The sequence below is a fragment of the Schistocerca piceifrons genome, unplaced genomic scaffold (assembly GCF_021461385.2).
Source record: "Schistocerca piceifrons isolate TAMUIC-IGC-003096 unplaced genomic scaffold, iqSchPice1.1 HiC_scaffold_551, whole genome shotgun sequence".
In the NCBI taxonomy this organism is placed as follows: Eukaryota; Metazoa; Arthropoda; class Insecta; order Orthoptera; family Acrididae; genus Schistocerca; species Schistocerca piceifrons.
The window spans coordinates 41,981-62,106 of record NW_025728790.1 but is presented as its reverse complement, the minus strand read 5'-3'; the positions used below and the strand labels follow the sequence as shown (position 1 = coordinate 62,106).

The following is a 20,126-nucleotide window of genomic DNA, read 5'->3' as shown; positions in this document are numbered from 1 at the left end:
AGTGGGATGCTTCTAGAATCCAAAGTATCCAGGAGTGGGGGTTGATTGCATCCTAAACTTTAATGACATATTGTGTCATACTGCAGACATGACAGATGTCATGTTGGATGACATGGTGGAATGTGTCACATTATACTACATGACATCATGTACAATGTGACTTTACTTGTCACATGGATACTAATACTAACATAACATGGATACTAATATTAACAAGTAAAAAAGCACAAATATGTCAAGATGTTTTGATTTAAATGTCTTTGAAGTTACCAGATAAGTCAAAAAGTTAGTTCCCTTCTTTTACATCCCTAACTCTGCCCAGGACATATTCACCTTTTTTTGTGCTATGATAAGAGCATTTTTCGTTCTTGTTTAATATTGACTGTTATTCAGTGAGCACATTTTGCAAGTGTAATTAGACGTTTATGTACTCATCTGTTTATAGCTTATTTTTGGCAATAAATGGGCAGTTGTACAACTTTCATCTGATATACTCCATGCTCAATCCACAGAAGTTGTTTTTCATGGTTTCTCTTAATTACTACTGATGTCATACTGCAATTGTTTTATGGAAAGCATGATGTATTCCTTCCATGTATCATATTCAGAATATTCTACATCTATATACATACTCCATAAGCCACCATATTATACATGGCTGAGGGTATCTTGTACAACTCTTAGTTCTTCCCTTTCATGTTCAACTCAGAAAAGGAGTGAGGGAAAAATGACTGTATACCTCTGTAAGAGCCCTATTTTCTTTTTTCTAGTCTCCGCAGTTCTTGCGTGAGATGTATGTCTGTGGCAGTAGAATTGCTCTGCAGTCAGTCACAATTGCCATTTCTCTAATTTATCTCAAGTGTGTTTCATGAAAAGAACATCATCTTCCATCCATGGATTCCCATATGAGATCACAGAGAATTTCTATAAGAATGAAAAGAACATCATCTTCCATCAATGAATTCCCATATGAGATCACAGAGAATTTCTATAATACTTGCATGTTGCTTGAACCTTCTGGTAACAAATTTAGCAGCACATATCTGAACTGCTTCGATGTCTTCCTTTAACCTGACTTGGTGGTGATATCAAACATTTGAGACTTGGGAATGTGTCACACAGTGTTCTGTATGCAATCTCCTTTATAGATGAGCTACACTTCCCAGAATTCTCCCAACAACTTAAAGCTGATTATTTGCCTTCCCTACTACCAACCTTACATGCTTGGCCATTTCATTTTGCTTTCCACTGTGACACTTAGATATTTAATTGCCATAACTGTCTCAAGCAACGCACTACTAATACTGTTTCTACCACTCTTGTGCATTAATTTATCTGTTCAAATAACGGGAAGTTCAGATTGGAATATCAACAGTATTAGCCATATTATCAATAATATTATGAAAAGGATATCCTTTTCACAATATTGCTAATTTTTATATTTAGAGCTAGCTGCCATTCATCGCACCCAGCAGAAATCCTGTCTGAGTTCTCTTGTATCCTGAATTCAGACATAAACATTCAGCACCTGAAGCATTAACAGAAGGTATAAGTAGCATTGCTGGTGAATTAAATAAAAATTTAGTCTCTACAGGGAATCATATAACACTCTTGGCAAATGCCATTCCGAGATTGATAACTGAAATACTCCTCTGTGATACAGATAAGGGGGAGATTGAGTCAATAATTAAACCACTGAAGACTAAGGACTCTTATCAATATGATGGAGTGCCTAGCAGAATATTAAAGTACTGTGCTGCATATGTTAGCCCTGTATTTAGCCATATTTGTAATTTTTCTTTTATGAATGGTCAGTTTCCTCAATGATTAAAGTACTCAGAAGTAAAGCCGCTTTATAAAAAGGGAGAAAGAGATAATGTAGACAATTTCAGACCTATTTCTGTGTCATCAATGTTTGCTTAACTTATTGAAAAGGCTGTGTATGTAAGGATAACTGATCATTTTATATCACACAAATTGCTATCAAATATACAGTTCATCTTTAAAAATTGACTGAAAATGCTATATTCTCTTTTCTCTGCGAGGTACTGCATGTGATAAACAAAAGGTTTCAAATGCTAGGCGTATTTTTTGATTTAACTAAGGTGTTTGATTGTGTCAATCACAAAATATTACTCCAGAAGTTGGACCATTATGGAATACAGAGAGTAGCTCACAATTGGTTCACCTCTTACTTTAGCGACAGACAGCAAAACGTCATTATTCATAGTGTTGAGAATGGCTGTGATGTGGGGTCTGAGTGGGGTACAGTAAAATAGTAAAATGGGGAGGGTGTCTGCCCCAGGGATCAGTGTTGGGGCCACTCCTGTTTCTTATTTATATAAATGATATGCCCTCTAGTATTTCGGGTAACTTGAAATAATGTCACGTAGAAGAAGGTGTAATTAGATGAATGACGAACACTAACTTTGCTTAATGAAGGTTTATTCAGCACTTACACATACAAGAGCGCGGAGCGAACTGCCTCTGGCCAGAACACATACGGTATATATACAGCTACAGAACATGCCAGTACGATGATTCTTGGCATTTGTGGATACTTCTAAAATGTGCTCGAACCAAATATAGAAATTAAAATTGTGCAGTCCAGGTGAGTTTTGAACTCACGACCCTTCATGCAACAGTGTAGTATCATAACCACTACACCACGGTGCTACTCAGCTTCTTCTGTGACATTGCTCCTTCCTTAAGAGAACAGCGTCTCCTAGTCCGGGAACAAGTCATCGGTCCTGCGTACTCCAACTCCTGGTGACTGATTCTCGCCCTGGCAATGATTTTCTTAGAACTTCTTTTGTCGCTACGCTCTTCGTCACCTTTCTGCTTGTTGCCTGTAGCTGGAGTTTTGAATTTACCCTGGCTTACAGGATCCTTATAGGGCTTCATTCAAAGGATGTGGACTGTATCTCCGATGTTTCGTCATCTAATGTCAGTGTCAAAATCTTCAACTTTATAAGTAACATCAGACAACTGTCTTACGACCTTATAAGGTCCAAAGTAGCGCCTGAGGAGGTTCTCAGTGAGACCAACCTTCCGAACAGGAGTGAAGATCCAGATGAGGCCACCCAGGTGGTAGACAACAGGGCGGTGGCTCGTATCATATGTTCTGCGATTGATTTCTTGAGCCTGCAGCATGCAGAGTTGAGCTAACTGCCGAGCTTCCTCAGCTCTGGTTAACACCTGGCTGATGTAGTCGTCATCCACGTCATCAGGATGTAACGGAAACACAGTATCCATCATCGTAGTCGCCTCATGGCCATGCACCAGGAAAAATGGCGTAAATCCTGTGGTGTCTTGTTTGGCGGTGTTGTAGGCAAACATCACAAAAGGTAGCACCTCATCCCAGTTGCTCTGCTCAACATTGACGAACATTGATAGCATGTCGTCCAAGGTCTTATTAAGACTTTCAGTAAGCCCGTTAGTTTGTGGATGGTAGACAGTCGTCATGTGATGAGTAATGTTGCATCAACGACTTATCTCTGTCACAAGATTCGATTGAAAAACTTTCCTCGATCCGTAATTAACGACCTTGGGGCACCATGTTTCAATACAATGTCTTCCATGATGAATTTGGCTACCTCGGATGCTTTGGCTCTTTTCACAGCTTTCGTAATGGCATACCATGTCAGATAATCAGTGCAAACAATAATCCATCTATTGTCACTAGAAGATGTTGGAAATCATCTGAGGAGGTCAATCCCAACATGCTGGAAAGGCATTTCATCTATTGGGATTGGTATGAGTCGGCCAGGCGGTTTCTGAGGAACTGCCTTTCTCCTCTGGCACTCTCGACAGTGCTATGCATGGTGACGGACACTTCTAAATAAACCTGACCAGAAAAATCTCTAGCGGATCCTATCGTATGTCTTAATAAATCCTAAATGTCCGGCCTCAGGTATGTCATGGAATTTCTGTAGACCATCTAAGCGCATGTGTTTAGGAATCACTGGTAGCCACCTCTTTCTAAACAGATCAAAGTTTTTCTTGCAAAGTAATCCATTAACTATCTTAAATTGTCCTTTCACATCCTTTGACTGATATAAGGCAAGCATAATTTGAGATATCTTGGCATCCTTCTTCTGCTCAGCAGAGAGATCCTGGAGTGCAGCGAGACAGTCACTATCTTCATCAAAGTCTTGATGGTCTTGCACAGGGTTTCTTGAGAGACAGTCGGCATCTTGGTGTTTTCTTCCACTTTTGTACACTATGGTAATATGATACTTTTGAAGACATAGTGCCCACCTGGTGAGTCGTCCTGTTGGATCCTTAAGACCTGTCAGCCAACAAAGTGAGTGATGGTCTGTAACAACTTTGAATGGCCTTCCATAGAGATACTGTCGAAATCTGCACATGGCCCAGATCACAGCAAGATATCCTCTTTTGTAGTTGAGTAGTTTCTCTCAGCTTTTCTAAGTGTCTTAGAAGCATAGGCTATAACCTTCTCTTTTCCATTCGAAATTTGCGCCAGAATAGCACCAATCCCATACCCGCTGCCATCTGTGTGTAGTTCTTTAGGTGCTCTCTCATCATATAGACCAAGTACAGGGTCAGTCGTCATCTTTTTGCAGCACATTGAAAGAATCTTGTTGAGCAGCACCCCAGACAAATTTAGGATCAGCTTTTAACATCTCTTGGAATGGCCTGGGTTTGATAGAAAAGTCTTTGATAAAATGACTGTAATAAGAACATAATCTGAGGAAGCTTCTCACATCTCTAATACTTTTAGGAAAAGGAAGTTCCATTATAGATCTCACCTTTTCTGGGTCTGGCCGCACACCTTCGTTTGACGCAAGGTGTCCAAATATTTTGATTTCTTTTGCTCCAAAGAGACACTTAAAGTTCCAGTCCACCTTGTTGGAGACACTTAAGAACGACCCTCAGTCTTTTTATATGTTCATCAAATGTCTCTGAGAACTCCATAATCTCATCTAAATAACAAAGACACATTGTTTACTTCAGTTGCCTTGGAAGATTATCCATCATCCGTTCAAAAGTTGCTCATGCATTACACCAACCAAATGACATTACTTTAAACTCATACAGGCCCACAGGGGTGATGAATGCTGTTTTCTCACGATCAGCCACATCTACTTCAATTTGCCAGTATCCCAAGAACATGTCCATGGTTGAGAAAAACTTAGCTCCCTTCAGACAATCTAGTGTATCATCAATTCATAGAAGAGGGTAAATGCACTTTTTAGTTACCTTATTAAGCTTCCTGTAATCAACACAATAAGTGCCAACTGCCATCTTTCTTCTTGACGAGAACCACTGGTGACGACCATGGGCTCTGTGAAGGCTGAATGATGTCGTTCTTCATCATTTTCTCTACTTTGTCGCAAATTATTCGACATTCTGTTGCTGAAACACGGCATGCTCTCTGGCTTACTGGTTGATGGTCTCCAGTGCTAATCCGGTGCTTCACTGCCGATTTGTCTAAGTGGCTCTTCACATGTGGATTGAAGCATTCAGAGAACTCTTGAAGAATGACAAGTAGCTTCTTCTGTTGTTCCTTAGTGTGATCTGGTGATAGTCGGGCTAGAAGATCTTGTCTCGTAGTGGTAGCACTAATTTTGCCCACAGATTTGGCATAGAAGGTTTCTATGATGCTCAGCTGTTCTTCAATTAATGGCTTAGCAATTACTATGCACATGTGTCTTGGAAGGATCTGCAATTCTCTGTGACAGTTAACTATCCACACTTCACCAAATTCATTCTTAAATGAGATGACAGAGGCTGGGATGACAAAGTTATTCTTCAGTGGTTTCTCTTACATTCCACTACAAGATCCATGGGTTGATGCATGGCACGACATGCGACAATTACCTTTCTAGCGCTGACTGCAGGAATGATCACTTCATTCAGCACACAGTCTCCACACACTTGGATTCGCATCTTCCTGTCCCTTATCTTCGAGTGACCACAATCTATAATTGCCTGAGGAGCTTTCAAAAAGTTCCATCTGAGAATGACATCACGACTACACTCTTGTAACATGATGAATTCTAAGGGCTGTGTATGGCCACTTATACCCACAAGAAAGGTACATCTTCGTGTAGGTTTTACATATTTCCCATTAGCCACCTTCAGCAGAGATGTTTTGTTGTCGATGAATACGGTTTTCTGCAACTGGCGACGGTACTTCTCCGAAATGACTGAATATGTTGCTCCAGAGTCCACAAGAGCTTGGGCTGGTCGGCCATCCAGGAGGATATCTATGTAGTTTCCTATCATTTTTGTAGTGATCGATGGAGGGCGGTAGCCTCACCTCCAAGGAAGGTCACACCCTTTGTTTTCCAGGTTGCAGCAGGTAGGTGATAGGCTGGAGCTTCTAAGCGGTGATGGAGAACTTGATCGGCGTGTTGGGGAGCATCCTCTCCAGCACTAGCTTGCAGCGATGGTGACCTGTGTCGTCCTGCATCCACATCTTCTTGTTCATCTTCGTTGCCCAGGAGTTGGTGTCGGCTAAGATCAGTCTGCTGTCTTCTGGCGCCGGTGTCAACAAATATCCACTACCTTTCTCGACAATAGCACACCACGTGTCCTGGTTGACCGCAGTGGAAACATACTGGTTGGTTATCCTGGGCCCTCCAGACGTCACTCTTCCATGGTGCGCAGACAGGTTCCTCATGCAGCATTGTAGGAACATAGCTCCACCTGGGTCTCGACTTTTTCACCATTTGAAAGGGAAATGAAGGACGGGGTATTGGGTTCAGTGCCTGTTCCACTTCCTCACTTATGACCTCTTGAAGCGTCTCGGTTTTTTGCTCGCTGTGCAATCCAAGTGCCTTCTGGATTTCCGCTCTCACTATCTGATGAACACCGTTTGGAAGCTGTTCAAACTTCTTGCATGTAATTCTTTTTTTGATGCATTGTCTCGATATACTGGCACCATTTTATGAAGTCGTCTGCTGTTGAAACCTCCTTTAGGAGTAGGGCTTGATACATGTCCTCAGCAACACCCTTCATGAGATGTGCTACCTTATCTTCCTCCTTCATTCTAGGATCCACTATTTTACACAGCTCCAAGACTTCTTGAATGTAGGATGCAGTAGTTTCTCATGGACGCTGTGCCCTGTACTTTAATTTATCTTCAGCCCTGCACTTTTGTCGTTGTGTGTCGCTGAAATACGTGCGCAGTTCCGCCTGGAATACTTCCCAGCTTGTGAACTTCTCCTCGTTGTTCTCATACCATTGCTTGGCAGTGCCCTCCAAGTAGAGAAATCCGTTAGCGAAACACATGGTATCATCCTATTTGTTAAATTTGGCTATATGGTCATATGTCTTCAGTCACTTGTTTGGATCTTGGCTATCGTCACCAGAGAACCTGGAAGGATGTTTCATGTGGTGGCACACAGTTGCTGTCATCGTAACGTCCTCCTCTTCTTCTGTTTCCAATAGATTGCGATCTGGTGAATATGGTTCGAACTCGGGTTTCTCGCCACATAAACGATGGCTCTGTCGTGGCCTGATGGGAGCCACTGTGTCATCGATAATGTCCGCTATCACAAGTTCCAATACCAGGTGCCTCCACCAGAATAATGTCATGTAGAAGAAAGTGTAATTAGATGGTTGACGAACACTAACTTCACTTAACGAAGGTTTATTCTGCACTTGCACATACAAGAGCACGGAGCAAACTGCCTCCTGCCAGAACACACGTAGTATATATACAGCTACAGGACATTCCAGTACAATGATTCTTGACATTTGTGGATACTTCTAGAATGTACGCGAACTGAATATAGAAATTAAAATTGTACAGTCCAGGTGAGTTTTGAACTCACGACCCTCCATGCCACAGTTTGGTATCATAACCACTACACCACATTGCTACTCAGCTTCTTGTGCGACAGTTTTTCTGTTTCCTGATGACACTAGCTTGGTAGTTAAGGCTGTTGTGTGCAACATTGGCATGGTTTCAAATAAGGCAGTTCATGACAAGTTCATGGCTTGTAGAAAATAAACTAAAACTAAATAACAGTAAGACTCAGTTTTTACAGTTTCTAGCACACAATTCAACAAAACACGATGTTTTAATTTCAAAGAATTGACATATGATTAGTAAAAATGAACAGTTCAGATTTCTAGGTGTTCGGATAGATAATAAACTGTCATGGAAAGCCCACGTTCAGGATCTTCTTCAAAAACTTAATGCTGCCATTTTTACTATTCGAATGATATCTGAAGTACGTGACCGTTCAACGTGAAAATTAGTATACTTTGCTTATTTTCATTCGCTTATGTCGTGTGGTATTATACATGGTGTACGTAAAGGTTGAGAACACTTTCAATTATTTATTGCGCAAGAACCAAGAATTGTACAGATATCATACACATGTCATTATGAAGAGAAACCCTGAAAGTTTTTTTTCATGTATACTGCCACAGCGTAGTTTGGTAATTTGGTGATAGTCAGCACTAGTCGCAAACATGGTGAGTGTAGGTGCTGAGCGAGCTTGCTGTGTGTTGGAGTTAGACAAAAACAGGTGTGCTACAGCTGTTCAGCAGATGTTTAGAACCAAGTACGGTAAGAGGTCACCAACAAGTAAGGCCACTTACCACTGGCACAACAAATTCGTTACGATGGGTTGGTTGTGCTTTGTCATATCAAAAACTGTACGGGCCATTCTTCTTTGCCAAGAGCACTGTCACTGGATATTCCTACTTCGTCATGTTGCAGCAATGGCTGATGCCTCAAATGCAATTGGACTCTCCGTTCTTCTTTCTTGGGCTCCACCCCATATTCATCGTGAAGTTCGTGGGTACCTGAACAGGGAGCTGCCGCATCGATGGATCGGCCACGGTACAGAAGGGGACAGCTTTTTCGTGAAATGGCCTCCCCAATCATCAGATCTCACTCCGTGTGACTTTTTTCTGTAGGGACACACTAAAGATATGGTGTCTGTACCACCTCTACCACGTGATGTAGCAGACCTCTGGGAGAGAATATGGGAAACGACTACCACAGTCGACAATGCCATGCTGGGACAGGTATGGCAAGAATTCGATTACCATATTGATATCTTCCGAGTCACTCATGGTTCGCATATCAAATGTTTGTAAAAAAAAACTTTCAGTTTCTCTTCAAAATGCAATATGTATGACATCTGTATAATGTTTAGTTCTTGTGCAATAAATAATTGAAAGTATTCCTGGACTTTATGCACACCCTGTATTTTGGGATAACTCTTCCCATTCTAAAATGATAGTTTTGGCTCACAAACAGGCGGTTCGGGCAATAAGTTATGTAAGTTCACGAACCTCTTGTCGACCCCTGTTCACTAGTCTGGGTACTTTGACATTGGCCTGTCAATATATATATTCCTTACTGTCATTGGACCTCCCAGTATTTTGCCCACATTCCTTTCTTTCTTGCAAGGTTTAACAGTCTTCTTATTTGCTTCATTTGCAGTTCTTGATTGTTATTCCACGAAGGTACATTTTCTGTATGTGCACTTGCACTTGCTGTTTTCTAGATATGATCTGGTAATGGCAGATATCACTGCATTGCCTCAAAATCTACTGTGTTGCTTATCAAAGCTCTGACTTCAGGTAAGTGTGAGCTTAAGTATACCCTACATGAGTCTCAGTCTGTCTTCCCAGGATTCCTGTAGGCCATGGTTTGTTTAGTCCTATTTCAACCTCAAACTTAAGATACATGTGGTCAGCTAAGAATGGCTCCATCACCACATGCCATTGTTTTTAGAGTGGACCCAAAAGTTATGTCATTACTACTTCTTCCCTTCTGGATGGAGCAATACGTAAAATAAGAGAAAGGCAACTGCTCACCTATAGTGGATCAATGCGTGGAGCACAGAGACACATAACAGAAAACAGCATTCACACTAGCTTTTGAGGACTAGCTCTTTTTCTAGCAATAGCGCACACATGCCCACATACTACCTCAATGACACCCAAATGCACACTCCCATATCATGGCAAGAGTAATTATTGCTATACGATTATTGAAAGCAGTTGCCTGAGCTGATGGAAATGGGCAGGGAGTAAGTAGGTATGCAAGAAGGTGGTAGCAGGAAAGAGGCATGTCTTTGGGTAGATGATTCCATAGCCACACATCAAGATGAAAGGAGTACAGAGGTTACAGGGAAAAAAATGGGGGGCGGGGAGGGGGAGAAAGGAAGGGGAGAGAGAATGAAGGTGGGTTGAAAAAGGAAAAAGGGGGGCGGGGGAGGGGGGGATTAGCGGAGCTTCAGGGCAGAGGAATTGTGAGAGTGCAGGATTTGTTGTGTGCCGCATGTTTGACAGTTAGGTGCTAGTCAAGTTTGTGGTTTGACACAGTTTGGCGACGGCTATTCATGTTGGTTACATATCATGCCTACATAGAATGCAGTATAGTAATTGCAGCATAGCTGGCATGTAAAATGACTGCTTTTATACGTCTTCCTTCTCCCTCCCCTCAGTTTCTATGTCTTCATCTTCATCTCCACCCCCTCCCCCCCCCCCCCCCCACACACACACACACATCTATTTATCTATTTCTGCTGTATCCTCTGTACTCTTTTTGTCGTGTTATGTGGCTGTGAAGTCATATGGCCAAAGACCTGCCTCTTTCCTACTACCATCTCCTTGCATGCTTCCGTACCCCCTCCCCACTACCATCAGCTCAAGCACCTGCTTCTCATAATCGGGTATCAGTAATTAGTCTTGCTGTGGCTATGAGAGTGTGCATTTGGTTGCCTGTGGGGTGTGGGGGGTGTGTGTGTCTGTGAATGTGTGTGCGAATGTGTGTGCTATTGATAGAAAAAGAGCTAGTGCTTGAAACCTAGTGTGACTACTGTTTTCTGATACATGTCTCTGTGCTTCATGCATTGATCTGCTTCAGGTGATTTGTTGTCTTTCCCTTATTTCACGTATTAGTTCTTCCCTTCTTCTGGTCTTGAAGGTAGGTTCCCTACCCCTACTCAAGATTTTCAAATTGCTGTCTAGTAGGTAATCGAGTAGGTGCTGACCTCTGCTATTGGTGTCACTGCTTCCCCACACCGTGTTACGGGCATTGGCATCATAACCAACCAGTTGTCGTCCATTCTGCTGTGAACACCTGTGTATCAGTCTTCCCACTTCCTGGGAAGGAGTAGTACTGTCCTGGTACAGAAGCTAAGCTGAGGCTAATGCATTTTCCCCTGTGCTTCGTTCCTCACATTGTTTCATCCTGGTGGTCACTAAGTCCTTCAAACAGAAGTCCACCTCTGGCATAAATGAAATTCCATTTTTAACATAAATACATGTTCTGGATTTATTTAGATTTCTGGTATAAATCAACTTACCTCCAGTTCCTCCATGGTCTGAAATGCTCCCATTTTATACATTGTGGAACAGAATCAGAGGATCACTGTTTCAAAATCCTGTAATTGTCTCCTATTCTGACTAACAAGTTTGAAATTTGATTCAAGCATGTCTACAACCTTCCTCTGTAATGGTACAAAAGCGTGGTGCCAGAGATGCCACCCCCGGGCTCGGCGACGCTTCAAACAGCAAGATGTCAACACATAAAAAGGGCCAGCACTCAGAAGTTCATGTGATGTGTCAAGCGGGTTAATGATGTCACATTGGCATCAAATTTCACCAAAATTCTGCCCAATGCCACCATGGTTGTGTCACACAGTGGGAAGGTTGTCCACAGCCCTCTAATCATTTCGCCCTTTTGTTTGACACCTCTGCAATGGAGGTCAGAATGGCAATGCCCAGCATTGAAATCACACAGTTTTCTTATGGATGGCGGAGGAAAATATTTCAGACACACCACTGTTCAGAATCGAAATGGAAAGGCCTCTGGGTATGGTATAAAGGGCGTCAATGAAATTGCCTCTTTCCTTGGGACATTGATTCCCACAGATTTTGCAGTCGAAAGTGACAGTTCACAATGCAACAAGCAACAGGAAGATGTTTTGGGCAACCTTTGTCACTGTTGACACCTTCTGGACAACTCAGCCCTTCTCAACAGACATCATGGGGCTACAACAACATTGAACATGATCTCACCCTTTGAGTGCAGTGTGACCACAATTTATGCTCTGATGTACAGGGTGGAATCACTGAGGACCATTCAAAACCATTTGACAAAATTTGAACATGATCTGAAGCAGCAAAGGGCTCATACTTTTTCAGTTCTCCAGTTTCATGCTCCTCTGTGGTGTTATCACAGAGGTGTGCAGTATTTACATGCGTGAATAAAACAGCAAAGGAATCCTGTTAGACCCTCCCCAGTTTGGCACATCCCTTGGTGGCACCTGCCCACATTATTGAGAATTTTAAAAATGTACCTTTACAGAGAAAATCTGCAAAGTAGCCCGAGGCACCTGCAGGTAGGCAAGCACTTGACACACCTCCAAGGCCAGTTGCTAGTCATTGGGTGCCTAGGAGTATTTCACGGGTTTTCTTTATAAATGTACAGTTTTAAAGTACTTAATAAATTTGGGTAAGTGCCACAGAGGGATTTGCCAAACTGGTGAGGGTCTAATAGGCACGCCTTGCTATTTTATTCACACACATCAATTTGGCATCTGCCCTAGGAGGGCATGAAACTGTAGGACAGAAGGGGCATAAGGACCCTTTGCTGTTTCAGATCATGTTCAGATTTCATCAGATGGGTTTTAATGGTCTCAAATGGTTACTACCTGTGCAACAGAGCAAAACTGTGGTTGCACAACACTCCAAAGGTGTGAAATCATGTTCAGTGGGGATGCAGCCATGTGATGTCTGTCAAGAAGGGTTGAGTCGACCAGGAGGTTGTCAAAAATGTTTTCCTGTTGCTCATCACTCTGCGAACAGTCATTTTTTACTGTGAATTGTGTGGGAATCAACATGTCACAGAGAGGGATTATTTCAAGTATGTCCTTTATGCTATCCTCTGAGGCCTTTTTGTTTTGATTCTGAGTGGCAGTGTGTCTGAAATGTTTTGCTCGGCCACTCATAAGAAAACCTTGTGATTTTAACACTGGGAATCATAGTTCTGACATCCATTGCAGAGGTCCCAAGAGAAGGACTGAAATGTTAGTAAGAGGGTCTATGATGACCGTCCCATTGAGTGACATTTCCATGGTGGCTTTAGCCAGATTTGTAGTGAAATTTGGTACCAATGTGGCATTATGAACCCTCTTTGCACATAACATGAACTTATAGTTATGGCCTTGTTCTCACATGTGTCGACACCTTGCTGTTTGAAGCATCGTCATGGCCAAGTGTGATGTTGCAGGGTGCCACACTTTTGCACCATTACAGAAGAAGGTTTTAGGCACCTTTGAGCCAAGGTTCAAACTGATTCATTGGAACGGGAGACAGTTATAGTTTTGAAAGACTGATTTTTTAATTCCGTTGCGCAATGTAGATAGGGTTCCTGGATCAGGGGCACATAAATCTCCTGTCTTCCCAGAAGACGACTCAGGGTGGTAGTTGCTTTTTACTGTGCCATAGGTTTATCTGCAACACTTGCAGCATCCAACTTGCTGCCATAGTTACTTCTGATGCGTGTGGTTATCCCGATGGCAACTTGTGAGAACTCTGAGCCCGCCTGATACAAGCTTTCATTTGTTTACCCTCCTGTCCCCTGTCAAGATGTTCTGGTTCTGCACCTGTACTTTCTCAAACAAAGTCTTTGGAGGAGTATCCTGGAGGAATTTGAGTACCCAAATTGATATCTTTGCAGTCTTGAAGAGCTCAGCTGCTGTCTTGACCAGCAGCTTTGCCTCATACCTTAGAGATGTCTTGGGCACCACCTCTCTAATCCAAGGTACTGTTCCCATCCCCTTGCTGACAAAGAGCACCTTTGTCCAGATAGAACCATCTGAGTTTGGGACCTGGACTAGCATCCTCCCCAATCTTCTCAAAGACAGCCATCTGAACAAGTTGCGAGATTATGTTGACCACATGATATCCCTGTTGGAAAACCACCATCCTCAAAACCAAGGCTGTTGTGCTGTAGGCCTGTTTCTCCTATTTTTCTTTTTACTCAGGTTTCTATGGATCCATGTATCCTGGCAAGTGGGAACATTAGACTGCTCCCTTGTTCTCTGTTCCCTGTCTTAGAGGTAGAAGAGGTCTGAGTACCCCCTTCACTCTGAGACGTACTTTTTTGGACGTCTCAGGTTAAAGACCTTTTAGTTCCCTCTATTTATGTTTAGGAAGCCATTCTTTAGTTTTAGTTTTAGTTTTGTTCCATGTTCTCCATTTCAATCCACAAAGAATAGGGGATTTATTCAGTCGACACAGTGAAACCCCTTGCGATGCAAGACTAATTACATAGGGATGTTGCACAGTATTCCAGAGGATGCACCCCTCAACATGGGTCGCATCATACCTTGTGTTGGCTATCCGGGGAACTGGGGAAGGACTTAGGGAGTGAATATAGGAGAGATATAGCATTGTGGGGCACTCTATGTGTGGTTCATCTGCTAAGGTCTGTTCGCCCCTTACAGTGGCCATGCTACAATTGTATAGCTCTCCACTTCACATGAGAATAACTCCCCGCCCACACGGTTAGGTCTTTAACAAGGCTGTGTCCCTCATAGAGGTACAGAGGGCTTACTATTCTCAAAGTTTTGATTCTAAGCTGTAAATTTCATGTGTGATATGAAACCATTCTTGTTTGTCAAAAGCTCCATATGTAGGACTATGATGTAGGAAAACTGTGTAATATCAAAATGTGGCATTGGAAAGTCATGCTGGAGTGCAAATATTTAGGAGTAATGGTAAGAACTCTGAATATTAAAGGCATTGAGTTGTGATAAGGCACATAAACAAGAATGAGAACTTTCTAGCTTTCAGATAAATCCTAGAGTGGCAAGGAATTGGTAGTAGGTGTGGCATAGGGATGGACTGGATATTGCATAATGGGTGTCAGGATAGTACTTTGACACCCACTTCCAACTCCTTGCCACTTGGGTCAAATATCTATGGAAGACCCAGGTGTAAGAATTGTCAGATACATCACACACCATATTTGACTTGAGTGCTGTCACAGGTTTATCCTATCCCCTCAGAGTTGGGGTCACCTGTGAAAGCAGTCATGTCATATACCAACTCTGCTGTAATAAACCTTATGGCCTCATTCACTGCCAACCCTCTGTCCTACACCCAACTCCTCCCTGACCCAAGAGCTTAATTTCACTAATACTGCACTCCCATTATCTTCCCTGAAGTCTCCTATTACTGTGTTGTGTCTCCTCCTCCCAATCTACTCCTCCTCATTATTGTGACTGTACACTGCACGAATTCACCAATCTTAGTGCCTGTGTCACATTAATATCTTGTGTGCCTGCTGCATCTCCCTCCTGTATTCCTTTCCCATGCACCAACTGCATCTCCTTCCCAGCTGTCAGGCATCCTTCCACAACCCTCCGTCTTGTTCCTGATCATTTCTCCCCTCACCCAAACCCACTGAAAACAACACATCACCCCAGTCAAGCGGCAGGACTGCAGTTCCAGCACTCCAGCATGGTGTATTCAGCCAGCACATTATAGCCATACAGGTGTGTATGAGTTGGGGGGAGGGGAGGCACAAAGTTCTCAATCTTGTTTATGAGACTTTCAAACACTCAGTAAGTTGTTATTTTTACTGCTAAATATTTAATTCCAAGGGACTGATGCTTTGGAGACCATTCTTACTAAATATTTTATCACTGTAAAAATTATATGATATTCTAATCTGTGCTGAAACAGCTGTTATTGTTAAGGAATTTTAAATCAGTTAAGAACCTGTATTTGTTTATTATGTACTCACAACCAAAAGCCTGGCATCTCACAGAAAAATCATAGATTCACACACAGAGATTGTACAGAAGTAATTGTATACAATCTCTTCTGTAATCCATGTGAGATATTTCTGTTTGTTACGTTGTGATAGGGAAGATTGTAATAGAGCAGATGCAGTTTAGTAGATTCTTGGTAATTTGCTATTGACAAACACAGTAACTTCATTGCCATTCCTTTAATTAATGTGATTGTTTATAGTTCATTTTAGTACTAACTATGTATGGCTCTAGCAAAGTGTTATAACTTCGTACCTTGGGCACTTTACTTTTTTCAGAGTCCAGTATCACTAGTGAGAAGCTCTTTGAACTTCTCATGGACCACAAACTGGAAATAGTAATATTTGATGCTCGTCGTACTACATGTTTTGTGAAGTCCCACATAAAACTCGGAAACTGTATTGCCAATGTTCCAGAAGAAATCATTAACAAGGGGTAAGTGACATGCTAATGCCATTGATGACAGTAGGCTTAAATTAAAGTTATGAAAAACAAATTCATTGAAGCAACAAGTCACACAAAAAAGTTTTTTGTCGACATAGTTATATCCAAGCTGATTGTGGTCCGGACATTCAGGAATTACCTTTAGTAGGCATGTGTCAGTTACCCTTGGTTTAATTACTGTTCGATCAGCTTCTAGTACAAAAATTCAGCCTTTTCCCATAAGGTTAAAATACAATCTTTGAATATTATACAATGTATATTAAGCACAGTTAAGCAAACTGATGAGAGGAATAGTACGTGATTAGTACATCACCACTAAACCTCGTATTCTTTAAAGAATAGACCTGCCATGTAGAAAATAGCTTCAAACTTCTGATTACTTTACAAATGGGCTAAAGTGTTAAAACTGTGATGTTAAGCATGTAATCGAGAAAAAGTTTGGAAAAGGATTGAAATTGTATTTAAAGTTTGTTGGAAGTCATTAAGAGCTCAATGAATATATTGAGATAATTTGCACTCTGTTTTAGGCAAAAGATAGTTTTCCATGCATCACAATGTTTATGATGTCATATGTCATGAACTGTGTGTTGTACAGTGATATAATTTTGCAGTTGTATGTGGATACAGCCTGCAAAATGTGTTGTTGTTGTTGTTGTTGTTGTGGTCTTCAGTCCAGAGACTGGTTTGATGCAACTCTCCTTGCTAATCTATCGTGTGCAAGCTTCTTTATCACCTACTGCAACCTACATCTTTCTGAATCTGCTTAGTATATTCATCTCTTGGTCTCCCTCTACAATTTTTACCCTCCACGCTGCCCTCCAATACTAAATCGGTGATCCCTTGATGCCTCAGAACATGTCCTTCCAACCGATCCCTCCTTCTAATCAAGTTGTGCCACAAATTCCTCTTCTCCCCAATGCTATTCAGTACCTTCTCATTAGTTACATGATCTACCCATCTAATCTTCAGCATACTTCTGTAGCACCACATTTTGAAAGGTTCTATTCTCTTCTTGTCTAAACTATTCTTTGTTCTTGTTTCACTTCCATATGTGGTTATACTCTATACAAATACTTTCAGAAACGACTTGCTGACACTTAAATCTATAATCAGTGTTAACAAATTTCTCTTCTTCAAAAACGCTTTCCTTGCCATCCCCAGTCTGCATTTTATATCCTCTCTACTTTGACCATCATCAGTTATTTTGCTCCCCAAATAGCAAAACTCATCTACTACTTTGACTTTTGACACTCTCATCTAGTACTTTAAGACTTAGTAATAAAGAATAATAATTTAAAACATCATGCCTAATGGAGCAGTTTTATTGCCTGAGCAGCAAAAATGCAGTAAGTAATTTTTTTTTTTCTGGGGGTGGGGGGGCACGTTAGTGAGAAAAAGTTTTCTAAAGGTTTCAAATTGTGTATAAAGTATGTTGCACGTTACTGAATGCACTCATTCACAAATACTGGGTGAATGAATTCTGGCTAATTTGCTTGCAGTGAGTTATGCTGCCTCAAGACATATACACGGTTTCTAGCTATAATATTTCTCTCACTGTGTTACACCTTTTAAAATTTTTGTTACTCTGAGAGCTTTTAGATAGGATAACTACAACTAGGACTCTGAACCATCAACTGGGTTAGTAATTTATTAATATAGATTTTGTTCCCTATACCATATTAAGAAAGACAAGCACAATATATGAATGAAAACTGTCTGTTTGTTTGCGAACAAGTCTTGCACGATTTGTTTCCAGTGTATGCCAGTAGGGGGGACAAAAAGGTGCGTCTACTATCAAAAAATAGGCCCTTCACAAATGAGTGAATAAATTCATCTAAGTGTTATAATAATGTCCTATTGTCCAAAGATTGAGAGTTGAAACACTATAAGTTAATGAATGGACTGAATGATCGACAAGTGCATCTTCTTCCCTTTTCTTCCTTTTCTTACTTTCAAATTCCTGTCTCTTATCAAAGTTAAATTTTCATCGTATAACGTAAACACTTTGTTAGTCTATGAATGTTAATACTAAACTTATATTCTTGATATTGAAGATTGGGTGCATGTCTTCACTGCAAGTATCTCCACCTGTAAGTAAGTCTGGGTTCACTGTAGTTTCAGTATCTTCTTGTCCTGATTAATCAATTCTAGAAAATGATATGGCCAAACAATTAATTACTGTAGAATTGTTGTTTGTTCGCATCACAGAGCTACACAAGTTTCGTGCCTAAATGATGATGGAACACTGACTATCTGCAGATATTGGTTCCAGACCTTATGTACTTTACAGTAATGGAAATCTGAGCACAAGTGTTTGTTTCATACTTTACCATTAAAAGTTGAATAGTATTCTGTAAAGAGTTACAGTGTTTGGATTTATAAATCATGAAAATTACTTCACAATAATAAATATGCAAAATAAAACAGTTGTTATCGCCAAAACATTTAAGACACCTTTTTACAGTAATACTTAATGTACAAAATGTAGCTAATAACTTTTTAGTTACAGATTGGATGTTATTGCTAACATATGTCCCAGGTATTTTTATTAAATTGTACAGTAATTACTAACTGGCCTTAGTGTATAGATTCTATAAATATGACGTTTGAGTTTTGTTTACACTTTCCGTGCATAGTTTTGAAAATAGTATGTTTCACCACATTTTAATTACAGATCACCATAATTATGTCTTAAGTATGCAGACAAAAGTTAAATCAGCTACTCAGCATGGTTACAATATGTGCCCAAGAGTTCTCTTACTTGTGCCCAAGAGTTTTCCTACTTTGTATACATCACAAAGCGATATCAAACAGTTCAGTTGTCCAGGAATCGTGATTTTCATTAAGAGTTGGCCTATTCTGGTAGCTATCTAAATAATTTCTTTTATTTCATACATTCTTTCAATCTTGTCATCTCCTGCTGAGCTATTTGACATATAATCTATTACTCCTGTGGAGGGTGTTGACTTCAAGACTTCTTGGGTACAATAATGTGTTCACTATGGTATCTGTAGCAGCTTACCCTCAGCTTACCCTCATTTTTATTCTCTTATTCATTATGAGACCTACTCCTACACATCCCTATTTGATATTGTGTTAATAATCCTGCACTGTCCTAACCAGAAATCCTCTTAATCCTGCCACTTCCCTTCACCAATTACCACTATATTTAGTGGCCTATATATTTCTGTTTTTAAATTCCCTAGCCAGCCTACTGTAGCCAAAAGACTGCCATCATCACTAAGCCATACAACAGAGCATTATGACATTGGAGAAAATTGGGGAAAATAACAGCTGTAGTTTCCCCTTGCATTGAGCTGTTTGCAGTACCATTAATACCTGTGTGAGAAAAGAGATTACAGGCCTCAATAATTTGATCACTGAACTAAAAAAGGACCATGAACAATCTGATGCATGTATAGGTCCTGTGGAAAATATTGTAAATGTTGAATTGGCTCAGATAAATAATGTTTAAAATACAAGTACTAGCACTACTGTCTCACATATTCGACTGACTGTTCTTGCATTGTTGAAAACATAATTTTGCCACCAAAAAAAAAAGTAGCTTTTTATTTAGATGGCTTGGCAGTAATGGGTTAGATCAATCATCAAGACTGTTTCCCCTGCAACCATTGAAAAGGCTGATGCCCTCTTCAAGTATCATAAGTTGGTCTGGCCCCTCCACAGATACCCCTCCATTGCGGTTGTGCCTCTGGTACAGCTATCTATATCATTGATACACAAAAGCCACCCCGTCTTGACAAGGCCCCTTGTTCAGGAAGATGATGTAAACTAGTTACATAAGATTGGCAGTTATTTAAAAACTAATTGATTTCATTGAATATTTAAGCAGCCATCAGTTTTGTATATTGTGGTCTTTTTATATCTTGAGACACT

The 20,126-nt window shown here is 40.8% G+C and overlaps 1 protein-coding gene across 1 annotated transcript in view; it reads left to right on the top strand.

Annotated features, from left to right (window-relative positions):
- The window catches only part of LOC124757567 (ubiquitin carboxyl-terminal hydrolase 8-like), a gene marked incomplete at both ends in the record, with an annotated part of 115,452 nt that overhangs the window by 57,447 nt on the left and 37,879 nt on the right, over positions 1 to 20,126 (top strand). The window contains one exon of the mRNA XM_047249068.1: positions 16,064 to 16,220. Within this exon, the coding sequence (XP_047105024.1) occupies positions 16,064 to 16,220 (157 nt within the window). The remainder of the gene's footprint in view (positions 1 to 16,063; positions 16,221 to 20,126) is intronic.